We start from the raw sequence: 19,971 nt of genomic DNA, 5'->3' as shown, positions 1-19,971 counted from the left end.
GGACTTTCTAATGGCACTAATGTAGAACAAAGTTATACATGTTTGGCTGGTAAGAGGTAATAAGTATTTTTTGTGATTGAACCTGGTAAGTGGCGACCAATAATATGCATTGACCACCACATACCAGAGACTATTAATTATTTATATAGGAGAGTTGTTCAAGTTAGAAATGGTTTTCAAGTTATATTATTACTTTGATTTCTAAGCCGAAATACAACTCAAAAGCTAGAAAAGAAGTTTCATTTAGTAAGTTAAAAAAAAAAAAAAAAAAGGGGAAATAAGAGATAAAAATTTGACCTTGAGAAATCTAGAGAAGACTTGGGTTGAATGATAGAGGGCATGAATAGGGGATGAAGATTTATGTATTACTTTAAAATTGTTTAATTCAGAAACATAAGGGGCGCACAACAGTGTTTCATGACACAAAATATTGCATCTTTTTTTTGTGTGTGAGAGAGACTTGAAACTTCAATAATGTTGGTAAGGTTATTGCAATAGTAAAAAAACAATCAAAACAATGGCAATCTACATAAAGAGTTAAAGACTAGTAAGGAAAATAAAGATTTGTTAGTTACTACTCACGGGAAATTACCTTTCCACCAATTACGACCCAACAGTAATCTCATGTGTTGTGCTCTCAAGCTTCTTTTAAGTTTTACGGGTTAGGGTGCAGTCTCGGCTCCTGGTTGTCTGGTAAAACTGATAGTAGTAAATGGAGAACAATGAATTGAAGGATATTATATAATTTATTTAGATGATAACAACAGGGACTTTCTAATGACATTAACGTAGAACAAAGTTATACAGGTTTGGCTGATAAGAGGTAATAAGTATTTTTTGTGATTGAACCTGGTAAGTGGCGACCAATAATATGCATTGACCACCACATACCAGAAACTATTAATTATTTATATAGGAGAGCTGTTCAAGTTAGAAATGGTTTTCAAGTTATATTATTACTTGGATTCCTAAGCTGAAATACAACTCAAAAGCTAGAGAAGAAGTTTCATTTAGTAAGTTAAAAAAAAAAAGGGGAAATAAAAGATAAAGATTTGACCTTGAGAAATCTAGAGAAGACTTGGGTTGAATGACAGAGGGCATGAATAGGGGATGAAGATTTATGTATTAATTTAAAATTGCTTAATCCAGAAACATAAGGGGGCGCACAACAGTGTTTCATGACACAAAATATTACATCTTTTTTTTTGTGTGTGAGAGAGACTTGAAACTTCAATAATGTTGGTAAGGTTATTGCAATAGTAAAAAAACAATCAAAACAATGGCAATCTACATATAGAGTTAAAGACTAATAAGGAAAATAAAGATTTGTTAGTTACTACTCACGGGAAATTACATCTCCATCAATTACGACTCAACAGTCATCTCGTGTGTTGTACTCTCAAGCTTCTTTTAAGTTGTACGGGTTAAGGTGCAGTCTCAGCTCCTGGTTGTCTGGTAAAACTGATAGTAGTAAATGGAGAACAATGAATTGAAGGATATTATATAATTTATTTAGATGTGACAACCACAAAAGCAAAGAAATATACCAAGGCAAATCAAAGAAATGAACAGGTACTTGCACTACGCACTTACCAATGAGGAAACAAAATCTCCATCCTTGGCAATAAACAATCTCAGGTAAATATGATGTATGCAAAACGAAATCATACCTTACAAACAGTCTAGTAGGAATGTAAGATTTAGGAAGAGAGCATAAGAGTTTTGTGTGCAATGGAAGTTGTTCCAAATTATTTATGAAGAGGAAGAAAATATAAACAACAACTTAATTCCACGGGCACGCTTTCTCAAACTCTTGCTGCTTTCTGCGACACAAATCAAACTCATTGGTGTGGTAATACATGCAACCTGCATAAGCATCCATTTCCTTTGTGCAAAAAGAATGAACTCGTGTATTTAAGCAAGAGCACCTAAAACATGAAGCTAATTTGCTGACTTTTTGGTTTACACAGATAATTAGGGCGATGTAACATTAGTTTAACATGAAGCTTAACACTTTATTGAAGACTACTATCAAGCCTCCTTACAGAGATCAGACCTCTACCAAAATTCCGCTAATACCAGTCTTACCTTCTTAACATTCTATTGATGAGAATGGATTCAGGATGCGCATCTTCCTCAATTTGAAGGGAAGAAACAGCCTGAGCTGCAATAAGCCCAGTCAAGATCTCTGTCGTGCCACATATTCTCTCCTCAAAATATGGCGCATGGCGCTCTTTTCCAAATATATCCTGTGACAATGACCACCTACCAATCCCCCAATCATTCCATTTACGCCCGAGTCCTTCAAGTGAATACCTTGTATAGCCCTGATTACCAGGGCCTGCTTTTTGGCCTCCCATAAAAAGGCCTATATTACTGGCATGGTTCCAAGGATTGAAACCTTCATCCTGTTGCAGTAAAATCTTGCAAGATTCATCTAAGTCTTCTCCAAGGAGGACATGCATGGCTACTGCCTCTGCTATTGCGGCTCCCTCTTCATCAAGCCACTGTTGTTCCTTTTTCTTCTTCTGCTTTTTCTTTTCCAGCTCCGATCGAATAGCAGCAGAAGTAGCAAGTGCTTTCTCCAAGCATCTCTTCTTCTTCTTAGCTTGTTTGAGATGATCTACCTCATCCCTCGCTTGCTTTTTCTTCCCTTTTCTAATAGGCGGTGCTTGAATGCACGCTATAGTATCCATGTCAACTATTGATTTCTCTAAAAAATCAATTATGTTAGCAACTTTAAAAAAAAAACTCCTCTAAAACTTGTACAGATTTCTCTATAAATATTTTCTTTGGTAATAAAAACTAAAATCTCCTTTATCTAAAATGAGAAGTGCTGAGGGATCTAATTAACGTTAACCAGTCCACCCCTACACCCATTCAGATCTGAAAGAATATCTCATCTTTCTAATGATGCAAATTCCAGCATGAAAACAACAGTGATAGCAGAAGAGCAAAGTGGTAAGAGCTAATAGAAATATCTGTCGGTGTCATTCTCCCCAATTTCCCACAACCCTTGCATTTACCCATCTCAGTAAGAAATGATACCAATATGAAGATTCAGAATGAAAAGCAACTATAACAATAAGGATATCACAGACCTCACATCGCCTCCTCTGCTGCAATGAAAGAGAAACACTTGTCATTAAAAAGAAAATTACAGAATCCAACTTAAAAAATCTTTAAAGTAAACATATACTTATAATCTTAACCACCTATTTCAAGTAAGAGGATCTAAAATACTACAAACTATTGACCTACTCTTTTGACAAATATACCACCGTGTGATGTGTTAACATGGGGATCCAGTCACATTATTCTCTCTTTTCTAGGTTTACACATATAAAGAAAAAAAAATGAAGTTGAGACTTGAGAGCACATATTGGCTCCAATACAAATAAGGAAAATGACCGAATAAAGGAAGAGAAAGAAATCACAAACACCTTCAAAGAAACAACACTACCAATACAGACAATAAAACCAAACAGGAGGTACAGAAAAAAAAAATAGATAAACAAAAAACAAAGACAAAAAACTTGGTTGAATCTAATTAAGGCACCATTTTAACAATGGTTTTACTCTCTATGCAGTTGTAACCACAATACCTTTAATAACCATGCCAAAAATCAAAATACAATGAAATCAGTACTTTGCTTAAAAAGTCGCCCAAATCTTCAGTAGTGTTTCATGACACAAAATATTGCATCTTTTTTTTGTGTGTGGAGGGCTTGAAGGGATGACCTTAGTTTTTGTGTGTGGACGGCTTGAAGGGATGACTTTAGTTTAATTTTGGAAGAAGAATAAGAGAGAGAGGGTTTGAAAAGATGATTTTTTTTTTTGCAGAGTTAGGGTGTTTTGTACAATTGAAAAGAGAGTATGAAAAAGAGGGGTTTTGGTTTTTATCCATTTTGAGTTACGAACAATTGAAATATGCAAAAAATGGCGTAGATTTACTTTTTTTATGTCGAATTATTGTAAAATATGATGTGTCAGTCTCAGAGAAAAATGGGGGGCTGACGTGGGTCACTGGGAGCATTCTCAACTACTTAATATTCATGGTCTTTGATAGGCAAATTATAGGGACTGCTATATAATTTATGGTAAAGTATAGGGATGGATTGTTCTGTAATGTAAGTAAAGTATAGGAGCTGTTTTGTAAATTAAAATAATTAGATGGCAGTTTCGTAATTTGTTGATAACATAGGGGCAATGTGCTAAATCAAGAGAGAAGCGTCTAAAATTTACCAGTCAAATGCCAATCTTACCCTTCCATAATATATCTTATTACATATCTAATTTTTAATAATAATAGTAATAATAGAAACTGTATAGGGGTATTATAGGAAAAGGCCACTGTTCACTGAACCATCCTCTTTAAAGTAGTTAGATAATAATAACTAGCATTCCAGCACAGCGCAGATGCACCGTTACATATTTATTTGATGCTCATTGTAAAAAAAATTTAAAAAAAAAGTTTCGTAACTTACAATATAGACAAATTATAGGGACTGCTATATAATTTATGGTAAAGTATAGGAATAGACTATTCTGTAATGTAAGTAAAGTATAGGAGCTGTTTTGTAAATTAAAATAATTAGATGGCAGTTTCGTAATTTGTTGATAACATAGGGGCAATGTGCTAAATCAAGAGAGAAGCGTCTAAAATTTACCAGCCAAATGTTAGTCTTATCCTTCCATAACATATCTTATTACATATCTAATTTTTAATAATAATTGTAATAATAGAAACTGTATACGGGTATTATAGGAAAATGCCACTGTTCACTGAACCATCCTCTTTAAAGTAGTTAGATAAACAGAAATGCAAAAATGAAAAATGGAAAACAAATCAGAATTCTTGGCAAAGGTCACATAGCCAAGGCATTAGTTACCGAAAAAAAAACAAACATAGCCAAGGCATTAGATACGCTAAAGGTCGTATACGACAATCCACTTTTGGCACAGTACATTAGATAGAGGCATAGAGCCACAAGTAGAGCTTAAACTGAAGACGCCAGTCAAAATATATTAAGTGAATACATTACATAGACATCATATACTGCCTTCATTCCTTCAATTAGCCTGTCTTCAGTTGGAACAACACATACAAAAAGTTGCCAAAGTAATAAAAAGAACTGTTGGGTATTTTGAATGGGAACACTGAAATTGTATGTGTCCCTCTTGCGCGTAAGCCCCATTACTTGGGAGTTAGTTACCAGGTAGTTATGTAAGTACTTGTGCATGCATAGTGAATCAAATAGTGTCTTGACCAACAACTATATTGTGCATGCATAGTGAATCAAATAGTGTCTTGACCAACAACTATATAAATCCAACATCCCTATGCATTTGGTAAGAAAAGCATGCATGTATTGTAGGAACCGTTATTTCATAATGCAAAATTTCTACAAACCGCGAGAACCACGTGCAGAGGAATCAATGGGTTCTCACGATTTGGATAGAGAACATACCTTTTAGATCCGGTTTTGATAACTCTGAGAATCCAAGCTTTATAAATCCGAATCAACAATCAACCCCTTGATCTTCTGTTGTATTCCTTTAGAATAGATTGGACGTTGTGTGGACAACGATCTACCAATCCCCTTCTTTCTCACAAAGCTAGATCCAATTTTGGATCTATCTTTCCTTGCCTCTTTTTCTGTTCAGATGAATAGTCAATTTCAGCCAGAGAGAGAGTATTCTATTTATAGGCTACAACAGGGACCATGAGGAGAAATTAGGGTTGGGCCTCCTGACGGGCTTGGGCTTCCCATGTTCGCCCAGAACACATGGCCCAAGTCCGTCAACAAATGGTTTATTCCATTAAAGGCCATTGTTGCACTACCGCCCTAATCCCAAATTACGTGTCAGCGTTTATGGGCTCCATATTATATACTTGTGGATCTCCCCGTGTTTAAGATATCGAATGTCCGTTGATTAAGTCAAGTTCCTGACAACTACATTAATCAACTTCTTATGTCCTTGAGTAGTACCACTCAACCTCATTGTCATGTCTGAATAAATCCACCTGCAGGGTTTACATGACAATCTTTTTGAGCTCATCAAGGGGACATCATCAACCCGACTTCCTGCGGGCCACGGGTTCCTTCTATAATAAACAGCACACCTTACATATAATGTCATTATCCAATTCATCGAGTTTGTTGATTCACAAATGAATCTCACTCATTGATGATTTAAAGTAATATACAATGCACATAAGTGCCCATTATTATATCCAGATTAAGAGGACAAGCATCCATAATAACAGAGGTGTTTGTTTTCTTATATAGTCAGTATGAGGAGAAACAACCTCACTTGGTCCTGTTCAATACACACAAAGTGTACTAGTGTAATCCTATAGTTAAGATAGACTAATACCAGATTATACTACAACCGTACCAATGGTTTGTCCAAATTCATCTAGGTTGTGAACGATTACTTATACTTTATAAGGTACTGATGATATGATCTTCTGTGTGTTCACACCATATAATTTACAACAAAAAGTATTAGACACATGCATATAACTAATAACATATATAATATGCATAATATTTGCCCATATGATTCTCATTCAAAAAATGAAGAATTAGAGTTAATACAAAAGTAATGCTTTTAGTATATAACCCTATCAGTATTCACATACACGATTCTACATTCACAAGTGCATGTATTTTATTAAATTTCATCAAGTTTTCAATTTGGGACTACAAGCATAATTTCGGTTCGCCAGGCATGTAGACTTGTAGTGTTGCATCTACACGATTAATCGTTGTATCCTGGGAGACAAGTTGTCATCAAGATCGTGAGCACCATTGGGGGGCAATATTGTCTTAAGGAAATAGTGTGAAACACTAGACCCGATCGGTTCTTCTTTCTTTGATTTACATAAGACTGTAAGTTCTAGCTTCTTTTATCATCATTGTGGTTATTGAATTTGGGTGAGAGCACGAATATATACACTAATTGTAAATGTCTATTTTTATCCTAGGAGATTAACAGGACATTACACCAAGTGTTTATGACTTAGTTCTAATCTAGAAAGAGAGTATTTTGGTAGATGGTAATGGCTGTTTTTCACAAGTAAGAAGATTCCTACGTATCCAGCACCTTGGGGTGAGACTGAAATCAAGCCAACATAGTTCTAGGGTTGGCTTTTATAGCGTTGTGAGCGAGTAGTTGGTACGACATTGATCAGACCTCAAATGTATGTTTTATTACATTTACAATGCTTCAAATATGTCTTTTTTATGCTTAATAAACAAACAACTCATAGTTTTTGTTACCTTTTGTAGGTTACATGCTTTTTCAGACTACTTATTGTAAAAGATGCACTTTAGCGCCAAAATAAGCTCTATTAACACTACTGAAGAAGACTCGAGCTTATATGAGGAAGTGCAGAAAAGTCAAAGTCAATGGTCATCGGTCAATGACCCAAACCCAAAAGACTGAAGCTTATGGCCTTGTCTCAAAAGTAGCCTTGCTTAAAACTTGCTCAAGAAGAAACCAAAAGCAAAAGCAAAAAGCAAAAAGTATAAAGGAAAAAGCAAACTCATGAGGTGTCTTGCATCTAAGAAAAAGCATAAAACAAAGTCATGAGGTGGCTTGAATCCAAGGGAGAAGAGCAAATCTGTAACTTGTAAAAGGTGTAGTATATAAATCAAAAAGTGAGAGGAGAGAAAGCACTTAGACTTAATCTCTGGTCATGTAGAAATAGTGTAGGATTTTAATTCAAGTCTTTTTAATTTCAAGTCTTTTATTGCTTCATTTCAATCTAAGTTGTTTATCAAGTTTTTCAATCTTGTTTCTCATTATTTACAAGTACTTCTTTATTCAATCATTCTCTACAAATTATTCTTCTTCATTCAAGCCTTTCAATATTGTTTTCATGTTCATGTTCATGTTTTCAAACTCATTCATTATGTAAAGTAGAATGACACTACAATTTAAGAAGCTACCTTCCCCTCTTCACAAAAACTCTCCAAACTTCAAACACAACTTTCCATGGTGAACCTCTACTTCCCACCACAATCTACTTCTTTAGACACGTGTGGTGGTATGGACAGGTGTGCTACTAGGATGAGTGACACATCCTCACAGGCTGCACGTGTGCGGTGGTTCCAGGTATTATGCTGTTTGAGCTGATATAGAAAGAGTGTGGTTAAAGATATGATGATGGCAATTATTTGAGTGCGTGTTACAGTGGGTAAAGACTTTATGCTAATGATATATAACAATAATGAGAGTAGCAGGTGATGATGTCACGAGATGAAGTCAAGTGACGAGTCATCGATGCTGAACTGATCTTGACAAGTGGGCGAGCTGAGTGCTTGTATTCGAGTTGGCGGAGTCGTTATGTGTACCTCAAAATCACGTGTTTGATAGGATGTCCCTTGCACTAATATTAAACAAGAACATTTTCATTTTTTATTTTTTTTAATCACTCAGGAGGCGAGGGTGGGGAGTTTGGCCTACCAGATGGAGGGAACACAATTTCCCCATCGAAGAACATAGTAGAACAGGGGCCGGGTCTTGTATTCTACTAGCGCTTAAGTCAAGAGGCATTGCACCTTATTTGTACTTGGTTCAAACCATCACTAATATGTATCTCAAATTCAAAGACTTAACCATCATGATCAACTTAAATATCCATCAATTTATTATTAAAAGAAACAAACTAATAATGGGTTACAAGATAACTGTTTTGACCTGATTCTTTTTCTAGTGCTTTCTGTTTTTCTTCCCCTCCTCTTTAGGGTTTCCCCTCTTATTTATGTTTGATTCCTCCATAGTCTGCACTCTCCCCTTGATCTTCCTTCCATCCATCCATTTTGATGAACCCACGTGTCCTCTCTGACCAACTTGTGGGACCCAACTTTTAGTTATATTTGGTGAGCCAAACTTAAATACCAAAGGAGACACGTGAGGTTCTTGAGTTCGTTCGAAGTCCGTATTTATCAGTGCGCTTAAGAGCCAAGTTGTATATATATATATATATATATATATATAAAAATATATATAAAATAAGTACCAAACTAAAAGGACCTTTAAAATAAGTAAAACAACCCAATCAAAACTTCACCTAAAAAATGATTTAAACCCTAATTTTTTGTGGATATGATCTACTAACTATAAAGATCATCTCTACAAAAATTTAACTTATTTGATAATTTTGAACATTGGCAAAAAAAGATAGCAAAAACTCGACATTTCTGGACCGTTAGATATTTTTTTCAAAAGTGGACAACAATTTTTATCTAAGTTAGAGGATATCGAACGAGTTCAATTTTTGTACATATATTCTTTATGGTTAGTAAATCATATCCACAAAACATTAGGTTTTAAATCATTTTATAGGTGAAGTTGTGGGTTGTTTTAGATTTGATACTTATTTTATGGTCTTTTTAGGAGCCGATATATATATATATATATATATATATATATATATATATATATATGTGTGTGTGTGTGTGTGTGTGTGTGTGTGTGTGTGTGTGTGTGTGTGTGTGTGTGTGTGTGTGTGTGTGTGTGGAGGTATAGTAATCTCTCATACAATAGATGCACATACAATAAAATGAAAAATGCATGTATATAATATATAGTCATTAGAAATTAATCATTTCCCAAGTTGACATATAGCCTCTTGCATATGTGATTATTTTGAACCCATTTTAAGACCTTGCTTAGGGCAAGATAATCTCAGGGCCGCGCCCTTGACTGTAAAACTCCTTCTCTAAGAATTTTGATTACATGTAAAACCCGTACAAGGTTTTCCAATGCAAAAACCTAAACCAACAGTAATTCTATATATCTATCTTTAATAAATTACAACTCTATTAAAGTGACCCAGTGAATATAGTTACTACCTTTATGTACAATTCTATAATATTAATGAACTGAAGACAAATGGGCAGCCACATGTCCACATGTGTGTAGTGGCGGAGCCAGGAAATTAAGTGAGGGTGAGCCAAGTTTTTTCAACACATTTTTAATTACAAATTTTTTAGTGGAGCGAAGCCCACATGGGTTGACAAAATCACTTTTTTTGCTTTTTTCTTTTTTTTAAAAAAAAAGACTTCAAACTTTGCCACCGTATTTGATGAAATCTACAGAATTGCCACCGTTTTGCTCACCAAAAAAATCACGAAGCTATGAAATTACCACACGAAAACCAAAAAATTAAGATTATGCCACCATGATAGAAACGGAATCTACTGTTAATTACACCCTAGATTTTTTATATTGTTTAGATATTTCAAACCCAATCACAAAATTCATTATTTCTTTTAACTAATATTTCAACCACAATTTTTCTTGGTGACTTTGTTTTGAAGATGATCTTATTTCAGCATTACTAACATCTTCTGAGTTCAGCGTTCACTACACCATAACAGCTTATTAGTAACGGTTATCTTGCGTTGACACAAATGCGTAGCAAATATTAGTAACGGATATTAGTAACGCTTAATATCCGTTAGAAAATTTACTAACGGTTAAAAAGTGTTACTTAAATTAATTTCAGTAACGCATAAAAACCGTTACAATTTATTAGTAACGGTTATTAATTTTGTACATAATTTGTTTGCAACTGATAAAGTGTTAGTAATATTCCCTTTCTAACATTTGAAAACTGTTACTAATTTTCAATTGCTAATGGTTTTGTATCCATTACTAATGAATTTTCATTGTATAAAAAAAATTGGTTTTTCTAGCCCTTTTATGTGGGGCCACCTATACTATTGCATGTACATGCACTTGCACTTTTTTTACTCCACAATATATCAACTGAATTCTTCCATTCATTTATAACTCTAGCAATTAAATTATTCCATTCATCCGCACAACGAAACAAAATGGAAAACAACAAAAATATTTTAAACGCGCGCCCGCGCCAACCAAATAAAATAGTGAACTTTAATAATCAAATCATTCCATTCATCAATAGTAAAACGTAATAAAAAAAACAACAAAATGCTCGAGACTCATGTGCGAATCAAGTACAACTTGTATTTTCACAAAATCTTGACACCCATACACTTGGGTTCCAAACATTCTAGTCATTAAAGAAAACATTGTATATTCATATCGTACCGAGTGGCAACTAGTGAAGAAAAACAACTTCTAACATAGCTCATGCCTGCAAACAAAGTCACACAAATATGTATTAGCTCATTATTTATAAATCACTCATCCAACGAGGTTTACAAAAATCAAATGAAGTAGTCAATCATCTCTTGTTGGAACGATAACAAAGTACAATGAAAAAAAATAAACGGTAGGTAAAAAAAATAAGACTTATCACAAAGAATAGCTATCTTGAAGATGCTAACCAAACCAAAGATTAAAACTCATATTGATACACAGTTATTCACATTCAAGAAACAAACATTATTTATTCTTTTACTATCAAATTCTTACAAAGTAACTCCAAACTTCTAAGTAGCTATGCCTAGGACTGATAATGTTTCACCAATACCAATGACAAAGCTATATATTGAATTCCCAATTACCTAAGTAGGGTAGGGGGGCATAGTTAAGAAAATTGATAGCACAAACCAACTGCAAGTACAATGATTCAAAAAATTACTTACCACTCTAGCAAAGAGGGTAGGTAAAGCCCTTAGCGTGCAAGGAGATAAGCTAGTTACAAGGACTAACCCAAAAAGTCGCTGACACGGTACAAATAAAGATGAAAGAAATATCAGTAAACAAACAAACACAGCGTAGTCTTAAGGATGAGATATGAAAACAGATTATAAGCGAAGAATTGGACCTAGTATAGATGAGAGAACTTTGCACTTGAACCATTTCAATTAATTGGCATGTTGCCTTGAAGAATAGAAGAACCCTCCAAATTACAATAAAAACATTTTCAGTAGTAAACATTTAATGACAAACTAATCTACAGATTGGAGTAGTAAGCCCCGAACTGAACCTGAATTTTGCAATAAGAAATATATACCTTGTGCAACTGACCAAACCCAATCAACACATTGTAGCCACTAGATCTGTGGGGACTTCCTTAGTAGATGTGTGTCACCAAAAGTCTGAATTTACAAGCACAACTTGATTTTAAAATATATAACTTTCACGGATGTCATCCAAAGTATTGGTAGAATCAAGTTGTACACTTGTAAATTTCTTAGTACAGAAATAAATAAGAATATGAAGTACCTTGAGAAGCAACTTTGACAATCAGTAACACGTATCCCTTCCAAAAGCTTAGATACACATTATCTCCTTTAGCATCCTGACCAAAAAATAAAGGATTAGAAGAACAATATCTAACCAAACCAAAAATCAAGTAAAACCAAAGCTTGAACTCCGTAAACATAGCCAACCACAAACACCCACTACACTAAGTATCGTCAATGAAATAACTAAACTTGAAACCATCCAATAACAATAGACAATTTGTGCTTATTACCTCAATACCAAATTTATGCCATTTACGTCATCTCAATACCAAATTATATAAGTTCTAAGTGATAACCATTAGGAATAATCTAGATTTACATAGTATAAACATACTACACAACATGATCAACGTAACTACATACTTATCTATAGATTCAAAAACATGAATAGAATGAGACGTCACTTCTGAATATATTCAAGCAACAACTAAACATGTGCATACTTTTAGCAGATCATGCCCAGTTCTAATAACACCCTTGTCTGCCCTAAACCCAAACCATGCTCATGAGTAGTTTGCCCTAAATGCCCAAGGCCCCATGCGACAATTGCTGGTTTAAATCGTGGTTTTTCCCAAGAATCAAGTTGTGGTTTATAACTCACTTCAAATTGTTAGCAATGATTTTTCTTTGATCAAATATTTTAATATAATTGTTTAAACAATCCTTAAGTAGCAATTAATCAATGCAATCTATTACTTTAAATTTCAAGAGAAATAAAGCATCAAGTTTAAACCTACAAAATACCCAAAAAAAAAAACCCCCAATGGTTTAGAAAATTTACTTAAAACTTACCACAACGTCCTTAAGAGAGTGAGAGACTGAGTCACCAAAAGAGAGAGTACGTGAGGGTTTTTTGGGTTTATTTATTTATTTATATAAAATAAGAGAGAGAGTGCGTGAGGTTAATATTTAGGGTTTCTACTTTCAATTTATTATTTTTGGGGAGAGAGAAAGAGTAAGTAAGGGTTAGTGGGTTACCGTTTTTGAGTTGGGTTTGGTTTGCTTTTTTATTTTTTTCCTTTCCTATTTGCTTGCGTTTTGGTTACAAGGGAATCATAATTAGTAAGTGACTGACCCAAATAGTTTTTTTTTGGGTGGAAATTGGAAAGTGAGGGTGCGCTAGGGCATACCATGGCCCCCTGGCTCCGCCACTGCATGTGTGTCACCCAGGGGTGCCATTTTTTTTTATTTTTATTTTATTTTATTTTTTTTTAAAACCCGATTTTTCTAAATTCTGATCCAATATTTTTCCAATTTTGACAATGTTATTTGTATTCCGATATACGAAATTTCGATATTTGATTCGATTTCCGATTAATTTTTGAATTTTTAATATATAGCCGTTTATTTCACTAAATTAAAACTACAAATAGTTTACAAACCATATAAAAACCCTAGAGAAGTAGAACATTGTCTCTCTCACAATTTCAAGAAATAAATATTGTCATTCTAGTACATGTATCTCTTTCTCCCATCTTCCTTTTTTAGGAGAGATCGACACTTGGCCTGCGGATGTATTGATCTACAGTTGGTCTGAAGGGAAGCATGCATATGTTGATGTAAGTCATGTAACTGGAGTCTCTCCGTTGGTAGGGTTGGGGAATGGAGTCTTTGAAGTGAGAGAAACAACTAAGAGAGCAGTGACATGAAAGATGGAGAAACATGAGGAAGCTTGCAGGGCTAACCAGCCTTGTTTCATTCCATTTAGTTTCGACACTTTCAATTTCTTAGAATAAAAGAAAATTATGGACAATAACGTTATGACAACTGATTCCTAACGAGTTTGTTTTAGAAAGATAGGATTTGCTATTCAGAAAGGACTTGCGGTGTAGCTTGTTGCACGCTTGTCCTAATTATTTGTAAAATTATTTATCGCGAATTAATAAAATGTCCATTATCAATAAAATGTCCAAAAAAAAAAAAAAAAAAAAAAAAAAAAAAAAAAAAAAAAAAAAAAAACTTGCTGAATAAACATGTTAAAAGGTCTAAGTTGTTTACGGAATTAATATATTTCAAAAATTAAAAAAAAAAAAAAAAAAAAAAAAAAAAAAAAAAAAAAAACTTGCTGAATAAACATGTTAAAAGGTCTAAGTTGTTTACGGAATTAATATATTTCAAAAATTATTGCTAAATAGATATATTAACTGGATAAAAACTTGTTATCCTAAAAGGGAATCTGATTATATAATTCAAATTTCCAATTTACTTCTCAATTTTCCTGAATTTTGCAAATTCTTAAATTTAAAAAAAAATTTGAACTTTCCGAAAAATAATTGGTTCGGATTTAGAATGGATAGTGCCCAAAAAAATTGGAAATTTTTCGTAAAACCCTTTATCCGATCCCGTCCGAAGTCACCCCTAGCTGTCACCACTCAATACCGAAAAACAGTACTAGTTTTCACCACGGACAACTTCAATCAAGCAAGTCGAGTCGATCAGTCACAAAATCAAAGAACAATGTAGAGAGATAGATAACAACCTTCTAAGAATCATTTGCACACATCCAATTAGACTTCTTCAGATTTTACAAATGTTACCAACGAAATCATCATGGACCCAATCCAACTCCACCTCTTCTCTCCTGAAGACTTGAACCATCTTCAAGACCTGCAATCCAGCTCCACCTTCTCCTAATTCCTGCTCCGTACCCGAATCATCACTCCAAACACTGCGCACCCCCTGTGCACACGAGATCAAATTGATGAATCCCTCTCGCTATTCTATGCCTTGAGCAAAACTGCTCATCACGACTCCAATTCTCAAACCTATGCCACCTGGCCTCATCCATGTCTATGCTCGTGACCTTTGCATTAATGACGGCCAACCTCTTCATCACCACATTCTCTCTCTTAATTACCAACCTGATAACCTCTTCCTAACAAACCATCTCATTAATATGTATGCAAAATGCGGGTGTTTGGATTCAACTAGAAAACTGTTTGATAAGATGCCTGAGAGAAACGTTGTCTCATGGACTGCACTCATTACTGGAAACCAACGACATGGGTTGCCTGATGATTGCATTCTTCTCTTTTCGATAGACCATGTTTGCCCACCACCGACCCAACTAGATTAGATTAGTGTAAATATTCTTTTTGGGCGAACCTTACGTGTGTTAATGATTTGGGTAGAATGATATTGTGATTGAGTTCGACGGATTGAACTGCCTACGTATCCAGTTCCCTGACGAACTGGAATCAAGTCGAACGTAGTTCATTGTTTAGATTCGAGTGATAGTGGAAGAGATGGAGAGTGGAGAAGAAGTCAATCCCTCCCCCTTTGTTAAAGAGTGGAGAGGAAATATATAGCATTCCCTCCCCCCTTTGGTGCTCCATTCATATCAATTGAATGAGATCCACTTTTGGTGCTCCATTCATTGATGATATTTAGTATTGCATTGATAGCTATGCATGTATTCATGTTCATTTTGTAACCATTTAGTAACTCATGACTCTTGAGATGACCAATTGAAATGATCCAATAAGTTAGTCTCAAGATATGATTGATGGCAATGACACGTGTCACAAATATATTGATGACAATATATGTCCCTCACACAGCCCCTTCTCGTTAGGTCATGCTTTCGTAAGAATGATCTGACGAGAGAAATAATTTGACATGTGTCCAAGTGGAACAATGAGCGTGTTAGAGCTCGTGTGAGCGTTTTGTTCTAGTGATCATAGGTCTAGGACCCTTAGTGCTTAAGTAAGTGTTATGCTCGAGTGAACGTAGGTCCAGGGACCATTTAACGCTTATGTAAGCGTTCTGCTCCAGTAGGTCAAGGGACTTTTTAGTGCTTATAGAAGCATTCTGCTCGAGTGAGCGTAGGTCAAGGGACCCTTAGTGCTTAAGTAAGCGTTCTGCTCCTGTGGGTGTACTGCTTTATTGAGCATTCTGTACTAGGCTGGCCCTTGACGTATAGGTTCCCAATTGGTGAGAAATGTTAGCGCTATGTAGCATTCAAGCTTGAGTGAGTGTTTTAGCTTGAGTGAGCATGTTGCTTTTAGAGAGCGTGCTGTACTGAGTTAAGCTTAGAAGTGTAGGTCTCCAACTAGTGAGAAGTGTTTGAGCTATGTAACCCTGAGCTCGAGTGAGCGTTTTAGCTTATGAAAGCGTGTTGCTCTTAGAGAGCGTTCTGCACTGAGTTGACCCTAGAAGTGTAGGTCTCCAACTAGTGAGAAGTGTTTGAGCTATGTAGCCTTGAGCTCAGTGAGCGTTTTAGCTTATGAAAGCATGTTATTCTTAGAGAGCGTTCTGCACTGAGTTGATCCTAGAAATGTAGGTCCTCAACTAGTGAGAGGTGTTTGAGCTATGTAGCCCTTGAGCTCAAGTGAGCGTTTTGTTGTATAGAATGTTTTAGCTTTAGGGAGCGTTTGAGTTCGAGTGGGTGTGTTACTCGTTTTGATTTGGAGATCGCAGTTGATAGCTAGCCTTAAATTGGCGTGACTGTAGTTAGCCCCAGTTTTGGAGCCTGATTGACTTGTAAAAAATGCGAGCTAGCACCAAAGAATTAGTAATTCTGGAGATGCATAGAACATATTAACAGAACTGAACATGTTTAGATGGCAACAATAAGCCCCAGTTCGGAGATGGTTGTGGCTATCCCCTAGTTTGGAGCTTGATCGACCTGTAAAAAATGCGAGCTAGCACTAAAGAGTTAGTATGAACTAATAGTAGTAGTTTTGGAGATGCATCGAGCATAACAACATAATTGAACGTGTTTAGATGGCAATAATGAGCCCTAGTCCGGAGATGGTTGTGGAGCCCCCAGTGTGCATTGGAGCTTGATTGACCTTCACTAGATCGAATTGTGCGTATGGCTGTTGTGAGCCCCAGTTCAGCGTGTAGCTAGCCCCTAGTTCTTGTTGTAAGACGACCTGACAAGGAGCGAGCTGAAAAACAGATTTGTTGTATTGAAACTTCATGTGGTAAAGGTGTTGCACGCAAACTTTTATGCAAAAACTTCAAGCTTAAAAGAGACTCAAATTCGGATGAGTGGTATCCCTTGTCAGATTCTAACCAACGCCATCTCTGAGCTGGCGAGGTCGATTTGAGCGCTTTTGTCGGCCTCCAATTTAAAGTTCAAGCGACCTGCAATGGGTTGATAATGTGACTGACGACAACCTCCAACATATCGATCTATGCATGAAACAACAGTAGCAGACTCTCAACTAGTGTGAGTGTGCGCTGATGTCATACGATTGAGAATGCTAAATTGGTAATGGTAGACCTGTTTGTCTCCATTTTAAGAGGGCAACCCAATGTAAATACAAGAAATTTTGCTTGCCTGGTCCTTATATTCACAACTAGAGTTTCACAATGTAAAAGTCGCAACAATAGATGACTTCTGTGACTGCCGTTACATCCCAATATTAGCTGTTACGCTATAACCACTGAGTCAGATGTAACAGAATTTGTAATAATATAGATCACTTTAGAGGCGATCTGGCTCATTAAATTACGCAGTTGAGTCACGCTGATTTCTGTAACTCAAATTGTTAGTAACTTCACTGAAAACCAATCACATGCATATTTTGAGAGTATAAATAAAAGAGTAATTTCTCGTGAGAAGCATCATGATTTCAAGATCAAAGATAGCTAAGATGTTGAGCAAAATGTTGAGATCAACTGTAGGAGAGGCCCTCGAGAAATGGCGACTTCGACCCTCCTGAGGAGGTCGTTGCGCTCCTGCCACCTCTTAGCAAAGTAGGCTAATGGGTAACCCCCCTCGTCTCGATTCACTGCTCTACATTTTGAGAAAGTGGAATAATAAAGGCCCAAAATGGATGGAATTGGACCGCTCGTCCATCTCCCTTTTGCCAAACCAAAACCTTGAGGAACCTTTCCGAAACTTCTCAATGCATCCAACGAGAATTGGACCAAACTGTTGCCGACTTCTTTATATCAAAGATAGCTAAGATAGTAAATGTTGAGATCAAATATCAAAGATTTCAAGATCAGTGATGCAAGATGCAAAGCAAGATGTAATTAGTGATGAAAGATACAGAACGCGATCAAAGCAAGATGCAAGATGTTGAGATCCAAGGTCAATGATTTCAAGATCAGTGATTTCAGTGATTCCATCTTGAAGCATCATGATTTCAAGATCAAAGATAACTAAGATGTTGATCAAAGATAGCTAGAACCTGGTTTGGAGTTTGATCTCAAATCAAAACGGAGTTGAATTGAGCATCCATGGATGTAGATCGCCTGCAAAGGATCCAACAGGAAAAAGCAGTAGTAGTCTCGAATTTTGTGAGGTCGCATCATGTAAGAACGAGCCAGATTGTTTAATTCCTTTCTTGATTGCTAGAGGACGTCTTGATCAACTTCCTGCAATTTCTTGTCAGGTCGAGCCACAACAACTCGAGATCAGTCCGGGCATATTGTTTATGAGGTCGATTACAATAAACTCCACATTATTATATCTAGCTTGTTGTAGAAATTTTATATAGCAATTGTGAGTAGTGCATTCAATTTTAGCATCACAGCTTTTGGCTAAATGCGGCATTCTTGTCTCCTCTGTACATGCTGGATGGGGTCTACTATCTTAACCCCTTTGACCATTTGGATGGGCCAGTTAAGAAACTATATACTATTACCATACATGTTTGATAATGGAAAACTTATCTTTCATGTAGTAGCTGACTAACTCCATGAGCGAGCGAGTGAGCTTTTGTTTGATGACTGATCCTCATCGATTTCTTCGGAGCGACTATCACCACGTTTCATGGGCTTGGAAATAGAACGTATAGAAATGTAAGTTGAAGGAACAAAAATTTTAGTAGTTGAATTTCCAAGAAATTGTCCCTACAGACGGCGCCAATGTAAAGGTTCTTTTTGGGTGAACCTTACTTGTGTTAATGATTTGGGTAGAATGATATTGTGACTGAGTTTGACAGATGGAACTGTCTACGTATCCAGTTCGTTGACGAACTGGAATCAGTCAAATGTAGTTTATTGTTTGGATTCGAGTGATAGTGGAGGAGATGGAGAGTGGAGAAGAAGCCTCCAATCCCTTCCCCTTTGTTAGAGAGTGGAGAGGAAATATATAGCATTCCCCCCCCCTTTGGTGCTCCGTTCATATCAATTGAATGAGATCCACTTTTGGTGCTCCATTTAATATTTAGTATTGCATTGATAGCTATGCATGTATTCATGTTCATTTTGTAACCATTTGGTAACTCATGACTCTTGAGATGACCAATTGAAATGATCTAATAAGTTAATCTCAAGATATGATTGATGGCAATGACACATGTCGCAAATATATTGATGACAATATATGTCCATCACAATCAGTTTGTTGTTTTTTATTGAGTTTGTTGTTTTTTGTCGGGGACTGTCGATTTTCCTCAAGTGTTGTGTTGGGAGATGATTGATTAGATTCTTAAATACCAACGAACCAGTGACAGTCGAGTATTGTGAGAGAGGTGAAGATTGGGGATTTATTTGGAGGCTGACCCAACGGCTAATATTTCTCCCAACGAATACTTGTTTTCAACCTGTGATAGGCAGTGAGATTTGAGTTGTGATTTGTTGTTAGATCAGATTGATAATGCGTGGTAAAACTACTAATTGTCTTTGAATATGGTGGTGAGTGACGATGGATTGGTTCATTTAAAAAATAAAATAATAATTATATGGTCAATGTACAATCAAACCTAGTCAAATACAATTGACTAACAACTTCAAACAGACTTGTTGATGAAGAGTGACCGAAATCAAATTATTTTAAATAGTATGTCTAAACACAAAACAACAATATAGC

At 35.7% G+C, this 19,971-nt stretch overlaps 1 protein-coding gene and 1 long non-coding RNA gene across 2 annotated transcripts; both read right to left on the bottom strand.

Moving 5' to 3' along the window:
* Positions 1 to 2,084: 2,084 nt before the first annotated feature.
* Positions 2,085 to 2,696, bottom strand: LOC147505501 (uncharacterized). Its single transcript, XM_086605568.1, has one exon. The coding sequence runs from the start codon at positions 2,694 to 2,696 to the stop codon at positions 2,085 to 2,087; it is 612 nt and encodes a 203-aa protein (XP_086461694.1).
* A 9,080-nt stretch (positions 2,697 to 11,776) lies between these two features.
* On the bottom strand, positions 11,777 to 12,256 carry LOC147505500 (uncharacterized). The gene is made up of 3 exons (XR_015220613.1): positions 12,178 to 12,256; positions 11,966 to 12,050; positions 11,777 to 11,851 (listed from the first exon to the last, which is right to left on the bottom strand). It is a non-coding gene; the product is annotated as an uncharacterized LOC147505500 (long non-coding RNA).
* Between the last annotated feature and the right edge of the window lie 7,715 nt (positions 12,257 to 19,971).

This window comes from Coptis chinensis, chromosome 4 (assembly GCF_015680905.1).
Source record: "Coptis chinensis isolate HL-2020 chromosome 4, ASM1568090v1, whole genome shotgun sequence".
NCBI classification, from domain to species: domain Eukaryota; kingdom Viridiplantae; phylum Streptophyta; class Magnoliopsida; order Ranunculales; family Ranunculaceae; genus Coptis; species Coptis chinensis.
This window is presented reverse-complemented; position numbering and strand designations above follow the sequence as displayed.

Bases quoted from the DNA above. Each gene is read 5' to 3' on its own strand.
- LOC147505501 (XM_086605568.1), bottom strand. From the start codon at position 2,696: ATGGATACTATAGCGTGCATTCAAGCACCGCCTATTAGAAAAGGGAAG.